The 12,915-nt window shown below is 30.5% G+C and overlaps 1 protein-coding gene across 1 annotated transcript; it reads right to left on the minus strand.

The window, feature by feature from the left end:
• Positions 1-1,155: 1,155 nt before the first annotated feature.
• LOC125493554 (protein FAR1-RELATED SEQUENCE 5-like) lies at positions 1,156-9,152 on the minus strand. The gene is made up of 5 exons (XM_048637015.1): positions 8,960-9,152; positions 8,788-8,889; positions 2,788-3,785; positions 2,028-2,703; positions 1,156-1,445 (listed from the first exon to the last, which is right to left on the minus strand). Exons 1-5 carry the CDS (start codon positions 9,150-9,152, stop codon positions 1,156-1,158), a joined length of 2,259 nt encoding a protein of 752 aa, XP_048492972.1.
• Between the last annotated feature and the right edge of the window lie 3,763 nt (positions 9,153-12,915).

Raw genomic sequence — 12,915 nt, forward strand, 5'->3', positions numbered from 1 at the left:
GAGTGAGAGGATAGAACAGGATTGAGAAATGCAATGCAGCAGGAGAAGAAGAAGAAACAACTTGAGGATGCAAAAAGAAGAACAGCAAAGAAAAAGTTAACTGTCAAATTAGGAAAGTAAAACTATATTGATGTATTTCACTAATTTTACAAACAATGTTACTAATCTAGTACTAGGTTGGTGTTGATATAATAGGTTTACAAACAATGTAATTATGTAGTCTTGAATGATTTTAGAAATAGTGTTGGTATTCTAACAGTAGTTTGTAGTGATATAGTGTGGTTTTCAATGATATAGTGTTATTCTACATGATATAGTGTATATTTTTATATGCAGTGTTATTCTATACATATCATTCTATATGATACTGTGTGTGAAAATGATATAGTGTATGTTAAAATGATATAGTGTATGTTAGAATAATATAGTGTATGTTAGAATGATATAGTGTATGTTAGAATGATATAATGTATGTTAAAATGATATAGTGTATGTTACAGTGATATAGTGTATATTAAAATGATATAGTGTGTGTTAAAGTGAACAGTGTGTATTAAAATGATATAGTGTATGTATAATGAGATAGTGTATGTTAAAGTGATATAGTGTATGTTAGAATGATATAGTGTATGTTAAAAGGATATAATGTATGTTGAAGTGCTAGTGTATGTTAAAATGATAGTGTATCTTAAAATGATATAGTGTATCTTAAAATGATATAGTGTATGTTAAAATGATATAGTGTATGTTAAAATGATATAGTGTATGTTAAAATGATATAGTGTATAATGATATGATATAGTGTATGTTAGAGTGATATAGTGTATTTTAAAATGATATAGTGTGTGTTAAATTGATACAGTGTGTTAAAATGATATAGTGTATCTTATAATGATATAGTGTATGTTAAAGTCATATAGTGTATGCTAAAATGATATAGTGTATATTAAAATGATATAGTGTATGTTACAGTGATATAGTGTATGTTACAGTGATATAGTGTATGTTAAAGTGATATAGTGTGTGTTATAATCATATAGTGTATGTTAAAATGATATAGTGTATGTTACAGTGTAATTCATAAATATATCAAATGATTTAAAACATTGTATAGTTCTCTTGGTAAAGTATTTTAGAACAGATGTTCTTTTGGAGTTATACTTCCAAACTCCTTGTGTATAAATCATAGTGTCCCTTTATTCGCTTGTTGTCTCTTCCTTTTGTGACTGCTCTATCCGGATCCAAGACTGTTGGTATTGGTGGTGATTCTTGTGCGTTGTTTTCTTGACTCTCATTAGCTTGTAATGCTGCAGTTGCTTCTTGTAATGCTTTCTCATGAGCTTTAGCTTTTTCTGCTGATGCTTTTGCTTCTTCTATCTTTATTAATTCTTCAACTCTTGAATTTGTTTTCTTGAAACTTTCCTCTATCACTGCTCTAGCTGGTTCTATTATGTGGCTCTTTAATATGAGGTTATAGTACCTTATGAAATTAATGTGTTAGTATATAGAGAAACATATAGTGTATTTCTATGTAATATAGTGTATGTTAAAATGATATAGTGTATGTTATAGTGATATAGTGTATGTTGATATCATATAGTGTATGTTACAATGATATAGTGTATATTAAAATGATATAGTGTATGTTAAAATGATATAGTGTATGTTAAAATGATATAGTGTATATTGATATGATATAGTGTATGTTAAAATGATATAATGTATGTTAAAATGATATAGTGTATGTTAGAATGATATAGTGTATGTTAAAATGATATAGTGTATAATAAAATGATATAGTGTATATTAAAATGATACATTGTATAGCGTGTTTACATACCTCCTTATCATGTGCAGCCTCCATGGTGTGAAGCTGATTATTTCTCCTTTTTCTCTCAATTGATTATCAAATTTCTCCCAAACTTATTTTTTTGCAAATCTTGTCCACCTTGATGATATGTATTTCTCTGGAATTTTTTGGACAGAATGTAAGTGTAGAACTCTTATGGCATGAAAGCACAACCAACCTGATTCTTGAAATTTTTTGCATCCACACTCAATTGTCATCTCTGGGTAATTGAATGAAACTTGTTGAGAAGAACCATCAATGCCATTGAGGAAAACTCTGTATGTCAGAGTGTTCCCTTGTGTACCAACTAGTTCAATTGCACTTGCCATTGCATGTTTGAATTCATCCTCAAAATCTCTGAAAAGAGTATGTGTGTACACTAAAGCATCATGTTTTAATAGTGGACTCATGCAGAGATCTGATTTTGGTATTCCTTTTGTACAGTCAAAATCATCCCTTTCTTCCTGTCTTCTCCACCTTATTACTGTCTGTTGGAATATTGAAAAGAAGTCACTTAAGCTAGTGGTTTTGCTTGCCTTAAACCCAATAGCATGGTTTGCGCTTTCACTTCTCTGTGAAGATAGTATTCCAGCAGAGAAGAAGTCTTTGCTAAATGCTGTACACCATTTTTCTTTCAAACTATACAATCTTTTGAACCATCGATCATCTTCTAGTTTGTATTTTGTTGTCATTGTGGTCCAAGTTTGTTCAAATTCTGCTGTTGTAATGCAACCACTGAGACACTTGTGAAAAATGTTCTTGAATTCCTTATCAGCTTTCATCAATCCAAATTGTTGATTTGCATTTTGACTCAAATGCCATAAACATAGCATGTGTCTTGATGTTGGGAAAGCCTGTCAATGAGTTTATTTAGTTAGTCTTGGCTCTTTCAATAGTACATAACAGAAGTTGTGCAAATGTCACATAAACATGAGTACCTTTTTTATTGCTCCTGCAATTGCAGCATCTTGGTCGCTGAATATAGTTATTGGACATTTACCTTTCATTGACTTCTTGAATGTTTCAAAAAGCCATTCAAATGATGGTATTGTCTCATCTGCAAGAAATGCACATGCAAACATTGTGTTTTTCATATGGTTATTAATTCCTACAAATGGTGCACAAATAAGATTATACTTGTTTGTCCTATATGTAGTATCAAAAACCATAACATCTCCAAAGATTGTATAGTCCTCAAGCATCATAGAGTCTCTCCAAAACAAGCAGCAAACCTTTCCTTCATCATTCAATCTTACTCTAAAGAAGAAGTTACTATCTGTTTGCATCTGCTCATAAAGGTTATCAACAACTTTTTGTGAATCCTTTCCCTCAATTGGTTTTATTTTGAGTTTATAACAGCAGTTGAAGTGGTCCTTCATGGAATGACCCAATACATCTTCACCACCTGCTTCTGTACTCATACATCGGAATGAATCTATCGGCCTCAGCCCACACTCTTGCATAGCTTGTATGGTTTGTTTCTTTGGATCACTCATCTGACGCTCAGATCTATGAAGGTAATTTAATGGTTCTCTAGTAAGTGGATGATTGTGTTTTATAACATGCTGCACAATTTCATAATGTCCTTCAGTGTTCATCCTTGCTCTAATCAGTGCAGGACATTCAGTTCTTCTGATCATAACTCTTCGTGTCCTTTGTTTCTTTGATTTACTGTCTTGTATTACTATATCTGTATTATTCTCTACCTGTTTTTCTTTGATTTTGGTATTTCTTTTCCCTTGAGCAGAGCAGACATAGTACTTTTGATGCACAACTGATGTCCATTCTTTTTTTCTGTTTTTGGATTTTCTAACACCGAATCCTACTATAGCAGCATGCTGACAATATAGCTCATGTATATCATCCAATGTTGATCTTACTTGACCAAGTAAAACTCCTCCAATTTCATGTTTATTCAGTGATTGGCCAATTGAACCTGTTATAAAAGAATGAATATATATTTATCACTTTTATTATAGTGTATGTATATATGATATAGCGTATCAATTTATGATATAGTGTATGTTAAAGTGATATACTGTATGTTAAAGTGATATAGTGTATGTTAAAGTGATATAGTGTATCTTAAAGTGATATAGTGTATGTTATAATGATATAGTGTATGGTAAAATGATATAGTGTATGTTAAAATGATATAGTGTATGTTAAAATGATATAGTGTATGTTAAAATGATATACTGTATGTTAAAGTGTTATAGTGTATGCTAAAGTGATATAGTGTACCTTAAAATGATATAGTGTATGTTACAGTGATATAGTGTATTGTTAAAATGATATAGTGTATATTAAAATGATATAGTGTATGTTAAAGTGATATAGTGTATGTTATAATGATATAGTGTATGTTAAAATCATCAAGGTGGACAAGATTTGTGATATAGTGTATGTTAAAATGATATAGTGTATGTTTAAGTGATATAGTGTATGTTAAAGTGATATAGTGTATTGTTAAAATCATATAGTGTATGTTAAAATCATATAGTATATGTTAAAATCATATAGTGTGTGTTAAAAAATCATATAGTGTATATTAAAATCATAGTGTATCCCCTTCAAAAAAAAAAAAAACATATAGTGTATGTTAAAATGATATAGTGTATATTAAAATGATATAGTGTATGTAAATGTGATATAGTGTATATTACAATAATGTGAATTTTCATATAGTGTATGATTTTTAACAGGAGCTTCATGGTATATTAAAATGATATAGTGTATATGGATATTATATAGTGTATGTATATATAATATAGTGTATTAAATATAATGGAACTATGTATTAATATAGTGTATTAACGTTATAGTGTATCTGATATAGTGTATTTATATTTTATATAGTTTATTTATGTATGATATAGTGTACGTAAGGTTTTATTTATAATATAGTGACTTAACATTTGGTATTTTAGAACTTTATGTACGTAACGTTTTATTAGTATGGCCATAGTTAAATAAAATTAAGCCAACTGTAGTTAAGCTATGGTTTATTAACAAAAAATAATAATTACTTGTGTTGGGTACCGCGCATAATCTTCTGATGATTTCCTGAGCTGCAGTCACTTCATTTAAAAAGAATGGCACCCTTTCATTTCTTCTCAGCTATTTCCACTAAGAAACCCACCATACTAAGCAAGGCGATTTGAAGGCATTTGAAAGCGATTTTTAAGCGATTTGAAAGAGATTTTTGAACTCATCATTTTCTTACTTTAGCAAGGTACATTCATAATTCTCTTTTTTTTTTTGTTTATGTTAAATTTTATGTGAATTTTTTTTGGGTTATCATACAGTTTAGGTTTTTGTGATAATTATTTCAATTTTTTTAGCGAATTGTTATTAATTGTTAGTAAACAAGTATAGTTTACATTTGCTGTGAAATGATGAAGTTAAACTCAACAAGTTAAAATTAAAAGAAGGTGTAAAACAGAGGGTAAAACAGGGGTTAGTGTAGTGGTGGATTAAAATTTGTTTTATGCTGATTTTTTGTATTTTTTCGAAGGTTAAATGGCTTCACTTGATCAACTTCACCCAGTCCTCTCAATGCATGAGATTCTACGTTTCCATATTTTTCCTCGACTTTCTGACCCAAAGGACAGAGAGTGTGTGGAAAGTGTGTGCAGAGAGTCGAGGACCATTGCAAGGTATGGTTTAGAAGATGCCCACGAACTGTTGTGTATGGAACAGATTATGTCGTTTCATGTGTTCTCTAAAGTATCATGTTGGTATTCTGAAGATGTGATGAATGTTTGTAAAACATGGAGGAAGATGTGGAAAGTAAGGGAGTCAGTTCATTGGACGCCCGAGAGGGAGGACACCTCCATGAAGGCCTGGGCTCTCAAGTCCATAATTTTTGATGATGCTGTTGATTTTTGGGCTCACATTAGTGGTGAATGGTGGGCTTACTGTGATGGGTTCCCAATTTTATTTAGTGAAGAATAAAACATTAATTAGAGTTAGTTAGGGGATTAGGGCTAGGGGTTTTATTGTGTTTTTTTTGGCTAGCACTGTAAGTAAAGAGCCCTATCAATGTAAACAACTCCTTTTTTGGATGATGAAGAATCTTTAAACTATTATTATTTGTCACTAAATAATGACATTGTTATGTCATATTAGTGACAAATCTTTTGTAATTAATTGATGAATGCTAAATATATATATGAAGTTGGTTAATGTTTTTTTCTGTTATGTATATATGAATTATTGTGTTCTATTTCATATATTATTTTTTAGATTGATATAGTGTTGGTATTTTTGATATAGTGTAGTTTTGAATGATATAGTGTATGTGCTTTTGTTCAAATACATTGTATTTTGTGATGATATAGCGTATGTTAAAATGACATAGTGTATGTTACAATGATATAGTGTATGTGAAAGTGATATAGTGTATGTTTCAGTGATATAGTGTATGTTATCTCTGATATAGTGTATGTTATCTCTGATATAGTGTATGTTATCTCTGATATAGTGTATGTTATAGTGATATAATGTATGTTATAATGATATAGTGTATGTTATAGTGATATAGTGTATGTTATAGTGATATAGTGTATGTTTCAGTGATATAGTGTATGTTATAGTGATATAGTGTATGTTTCAGTGATATAGTGTATGTTTCAGTGATATAGTGTATGTTATAGTGATATAGTTTATGTTATAGTGATATAGTGTATGTTTCAGTGATATAGTGTATGTTATAATGATATAGTGTATGTTATAATGATATAGTGTATGTTTCAGTGATATAGTATATGTTATAATGATATAGTGTATGTTTCAGTGATATAGTGTATGTTATAATGATATAGTGTATGTTATAATGATATAGTGTATGTTATAATGATATAGTGTATAATAAAATCATATAGTGTATGTGCTTCTGTTCTAATATATTGTATGTTAAAATGATATAGTGTATGTTACAATGATATAGTGTATGTGAAAGTGATATAGTGTATAATAAAATGATATAGTGTATTTTAAGTTATATAGTGTATTTTGTGATGATATAGTGTATGTTAAAATGACATAGTGTATATTGATATGATATAGTGTATGTTAAAATGATATAGTGTATGTATAGATTATATAGTGTATTTATTGATATAGTATATGTTAAAATGATATAGTGTATGTTACAATGATATAGTGTATAATAAAATGATATAGTGTATAACAAAATGATATAGTGTATGTTACAATGATATAGTGTATGTTAGAATGATATAGTGTATGTTAAAATGATATAGTGTATGTTAAAATGATATAGTGTATGTTTTTGTAATGCGTTCAAGTAAATATTTTCTATATCTCCTATTATGTTCCTATATGGCATAGTGTACGTAGTTTATGATATAGTGTACGTAGTTATGATATAGTTGTTATTTCCATAGGAACACTACAAGAGGGGGGGGGGGTGAATTGTAGGTGTAGAAATAAACGTAACTTTTTGAGAAAATTAAAAGTTAAACGAATAAACAAGCTAGAGGAACACAAGGGATTTTTACGAGGAAAAACTTCTTGGGCCCAACAAGAAGAAACAACCTCGACCACTAGGGATTTTAAACTCAATACTTTCACTAATTAGGCCAAACAACTTTGTTACAACCTAATTCTAACTCGAGCCACACCTTGAGTTCCTAAACTCAAGTTCCTGAGCCACTGTTCCCTTAACAGCAGTTCCTCTCAACTTCACTCGAAGTTTTCTCACACATACAAGCTTCACTCAAAGCCTCTCTCTTACAGAACTTCACTCAAAGTTCCCTTACCCCAAAAACCAAAATACAATTGATCGAAATAAGCTTAGTGGAATTAGAGTAAGAAGGCAAAGAACAAATGGCTATTATGAGAGAATGAAGGCACTGACACTTAATTAGTTAAACTCACTTAATTACTTAGTCAGACACAATTTGGAACTTATCTAGACTTCTATATTTATAGTGTTAATCATGAAGAACGTGGGATTAAAACTAGAGTACATGTTTAGTCCATTAACCCATGATGTTCCTTCCCCTAAGGAACACGTTTTCACATCATGTCCCATGATCCCATGAACTATAAATGAACGTGGATATTTTTCAGCCATTACTCCTAAGTAATAGGAGTTCCTTGAGCTTTATCCGAAAATCAGTTTTTATAAAAACTCTTTTTATCTTTAAAACTGAATTTTTAATCTTTAAGAAAATAATATCTTTTAAACAAAATCTTTCTAACAACCGGATATTTATTTTCTTAATTTTTCGAAAAATAAAATCTTTTTCTTAAACAGATTTTCTTTTTAAAACTGATTTTATCATTTGAAATTAGATATAACTAATTTCCTATAATTTAGGCATGACTTACTCAAATATCTTTTTAACCGTTATAATGTTGCACGCCTAAGTCTAGTTCCTTTTATTAACTAAGTTCCTTTAACATATTCGTTTAGTGCCACTTAGTTTTTCCTTACAAAGGAACAAACTCCATTCTCAAATAGACTGCCACAGTTCCTTACCATTCTTTCTTTGTTCCTTTACATTGGAACTAGAAAATAAAACGCCTAGCTTCTATTCTTCTTGATCCAATGCTTGCTCCAGTATCAACATAGAAACTTCTTTACTTAGCCTTTGAAATCCTCTCTTGACTTCTTCCTTGACTACGTATTCTCCCAGTTCCTTTCATTGATACCTTAAACACCATACACTTAAATAACTCATTAGTTCACTACTTAGTTTGTTCCTTTGTTTCTTTGTCATTATCAAAACTAGGGTTCAACAATAGTGTATCTATGTTTGATATAGTGTATGTTTCTGTAATGCATCTAAGTAAATAATTTATATATTTCCTATTGTGTTCCTATAGAATATAGTGTAACTCTGTATGATATAGTGTATCTCTGTATCATATAGTGTATCTATTTTTGATATAGTGTAACTAGTTACCTGGAATGACAGCTGAATTAGATTCATTACTTGAAACAAATGAAGTAGGATATTGCTCGCCAAATTGATTTTCTATCTCATCATGAAACAGAACCACATTACCTACATAAAGTTATAGTGTTACTCTTTTGGTTAATGAAAGAAATGAAATTATTGATTTGGATGCTGTTACCTTCAACAGTTGGTGTATTATTGAGATCTATTATCAGTGAATCTTGATGCACATTTTGGATTGAATTGTGATGATTTTCGTCGTCGATTGCTTCAATGTTGTTCGTCGTCGTCGAGTGATATAGGTTGTCTATACTATATGGTTCAATACTCTGATTGAGATCTATTTGATCAATTAAACCTGAATTTTCCATGAATTTTTCGCAATTGTTTAATTCGATAGGAAATTGTTGAAGAATCAATTTAGTTTGTAGGAATAATTTCAATGGAGAGAAACAATAATTTGCAGAAATTTAATAGCGATAGAATCTATGGTTTTTGGAAATATTGAAGAGAGAGAAAGTGGCGGATTTTGGAAGTATTTAAGAGAAAGAAAATCGCGCATTTTTGGTAATTAAAAGTTAGTAATGTTTAACGGGTCACGTGCGTGGGCCTGGTCCACACTATTTTTAGTGTGAACCGGGTCCACACAAGTCGGATTGTATTCGTTTTATGAAACCGGATTTTTCGCCAAGACGCGTCTGACACAGCTGAGATGCGTCAGACGCAATGTTTGTGTGTTAAACGCACGATCGTTGTGCCACACACACTCTCTTGTGCATAGAGCATTCATGACCTTCGCAGACTAGTAGGTCTGATCCGTTAGTGCTTGCATTTTGTCTAATTTTCTCTCTTGTGCATAGAGCATTCATGACCTTCGCAGACTAGTAGGTCTGATCCGTTAGTGCTTGCATTTTGTCTAATTTTATTATGTTTCAGATGCTTAATTTATGTTAGTGAGTTGTGGTCAAGTTTGGAAGTTCTTTATGCTTGAAAATTGTCAAATTTGCAATGAATTTTTCTGATATTAGTGGTTTATTTGTGTGTATTATGATTTTTTTAGTATTATTGTGAAAAATCTTAATCATTTTTTGTATTATGTTATGAATATGGTTGTTGCATGAGAATGTTGGTTATTGTTACGTTTTTGATGGGAATTATGCAAATGTAGATTTTAATATTTGAATTACTGGGATTAGGATCTTAGTTTTTCTACTGATTTGGGTTTAAGGCCATTGATATCCCTATGGATTTGATGATGGAAGAATTTTGGACGGGAATGTACTATTTTTTAGATATTAGATATCTGGAGGGATAGATGTTGTCCCCGGTGGACAACATGCCAACCATCCGGGTTGCGATCTACGAGTTAAACTTGAGTTAATTGTTATCGTCCGATTGGTAAGGAAGTACAGAGTTGGGTACTATCCTGCATAGGAAGTTTGGTCATTTTTAGACATAGGCAACAAGGAACCTAAGTCCATAGACTATCTGAAGATTGCAATCTGATAAAACATTATTAAGTGGGTTGCGATCCACAACGTTATGCTCTTTTTCTCATAAACTTTCTTATGCTTCACTCTATTGTGTGTTATGGTGATATGTGGTTTTTAGAACATGTTGGTGCTATTCTTCGTTAGTTATAAAACTCATGCTTGAAGTCTTTGTTTTCATGTGAGTTAGTAGTATAAATTTCTGCGTGATTATTTGTTTAGTGGAGTATGTTGTGACAATTTTCTTGATTGTTAACTCTTATTTCTAATGCTATTTTGTTATAGTTGTTATTGGATAGCTGCTAGTTACTTCCCTCAGTGAGTGTGGATTATTTATTTTTTCTTTAGAATTATAGATGGCTCCGACTAGACTTGTAACAGTATGGGCACGAGAAGTGCGTTTCGGGAGATTTCCTATATTTTTTATATTTGTTTTAGTAGACGGTATATGTGAGGTTTACAGAAAGTCTTTTAGCCTTATAGGTGTAAAATAGTAGTGTTTCAGTTGTTATTTTGCGACATGAGATATTTGATGATATGTTTTTGTTTTGGGATTTCTAGTTGTTTTTTATGGATGTATAAACTTGTTTTAGGATATTTTAGTATGATATTTTTGGCATTTTCTTTATGATTATGTTTGGTTGAACTTAGCGTATGCATCGCCTCCTCTCTCCTTTCTTTTTCTCTCTTCTCTCTCCTCTCCCACAAAACCCTAATTTTCAATCTAGGGGATACCACCACCCTTTTGGGCGGTGGTAAGCCCCTTCTTCTTCTTTTGTTACTAGTTTTTTTTAAGTTTATGTTTATAATAAATTTCAGTCTTTCTCTAATGGAGAGTTTTCCTACCCATATATTGGGTTATATCTACCCATATTTTGGGTTTTATCTCTCTCTATGTGAGAGTTTGAAGACTTTGTTTTTGGATTTTTGTGTAATTTAAGATGTTGATTTGTTGAACGAAATTTGTGCGGAATTGCAACAGATGTCAAGACTTCATCTACAATCACTTGAATTAAATCCAGTTCTACTTTAAAACTACAAAAGATCGACAGACCCCCTTGCAGAAGGCTGCATCAGACAGCGATGTGAAAGATGAGGATTTTCAGAATTGTTAGATCTACTCAACGATCGTGGTTTTGTCATATTAGAATTGTATTTATTTCATTTTGATATGTATTTGTTTAGTTTCTACTTCTATTGTAGATGTCGTATGACTTTGAATCAATGAATTAATGTTAATTTTAAAAAAAAAAATATTTGGTTGAACTTTAGAATGACACTTTCTGTCTCAGTGATATTTGCACCATCGTCCACTTTCGATCTTAATATTGCTTGTATTTCCTTATTCCTAATTGTGTAAATGGATGGAGTGTTCCACATTAAGCTAAATGCTGATTCAAATTGTTAGTTTGTTGATTCAAATTATTGAAAAATGTTGTTTCAAATTACTTATACGCTTGTTGTGATGAATATATATATGTTGTCGTTATTATTCTTTACAATGAACCAATATGATGCTGCAGTGCAATCATACTATTTATAATGAACATTTTTATTGAATAGTTTTACTCCCTCCATCCCAAAAAGATGTGAACACTTATTGGGACACGTATTTTAAGGTGATAAGTTGTAGTGTAATTATCAAATGTTATTTTATGTAAAAAGTAGATGTGATAGGAGTTGGTGGGGTATTTTTTATCATAGAAAAGAGAAAGTTGGATAACTTTATATTGATAAAAGGTAAAGTGTGGGCCAAATTAGTGTAAAAAGAAATAATATATTAATAGTAAGACCATGTCAATTAAAAATGAAAGTGTTCACACTAATTTGGGACAAACATAAAAGGAGATCAGTCTTGAGACTTTTTTGTACGGAGGGAGTATAAATATCTAAATAACAATAATTATAAAAGATGGTAAATTCAAAATGCATTATGTACCCAAAGGCAGACATGTAATCGAAATAATACAATATATGACATATGAACATCAGAGCCTTACAAAAGAAAATATATTTTTAAATAAAAACTATCAAGTTCGTTTAGAAGATATTCTTGCTTCCGAACTCCCTCCCTTTTTCAATTGATGGGATATGTGAGATGTGGATACCATATCATATCCTTAGTTGTCTGATCTTGTCCAACTAAATTGATAAAAAAAATGGTTAGTACAAAATTGTTCAAATTTATAATACAATGAACATAATCTTTCAAATACACATTGAACACCTTTTAATAATACAATGAACATGTCACAAACATACAATAAAATTATGACTAAATATACGAGCTTCTACCTAAAATGATTTTAGTGAGCACTTGTTACTCATACAATGAACATGGACCCAAAAATGTGCATTTTGTAAATAATACAATAAACATCATATAATCATAAAAAGAACATTTGAACAAATACCACACGTTTGTAGACAAATATATGATTAATCCATCATAAATTCATATCATTTCACTGAATATATAACAAACACACAACAAACATATGACTGAAATGCAATGAATATCTGACCAACATATTTTTAACGAACAAATGCTAATAGGACAATGAACATATGTCAGAGTTCATGTTATTAGTACAACTAATTTGTACCAAACACATAATGAACATATGACCATATATACTTTATA

The sequence above is a fragment of the Beta vulgaris genome, chromosome 9 (assembly GCF_026745355.1).
Source record: "Beta vulgaris subsp. vulgaris cultivar EL10 chromosome 9, EL10.2, whole genome shotgun sequence".
Lineage (NCBI taxonomy): Eukaryota > Viridiplantae > Streptophyta > Magnoliopsida > Caryophyllales > Amaranthaceae > Beta > Beta vulgaris.

Excerpts from the sequence above, each read along its gene's own strand:
- LOC125493554 (XM_048637015.1), bottom strand. The coding sequence starts at position 9,152 with ATGGAAAATTCAGGTTTAATTGATCAAATAGATCTCAATCAGAGTATT. Across the intron at positions 3,786-8,787 it reads TAATTCAGCTGTCATTCCAG|GTTCAATTGGCCAATCACTG; the intron begins GTAACTAGTTAC and ends CTTTTATAACAG. Across the intron at positions 1,446-2,027 it reads CAAAAAATTTCAAGAATCAG|AACCAGCTAGAGCAGTGATA; the intron begins GTTGGTTGTGCT and ends GCCACATAATAG.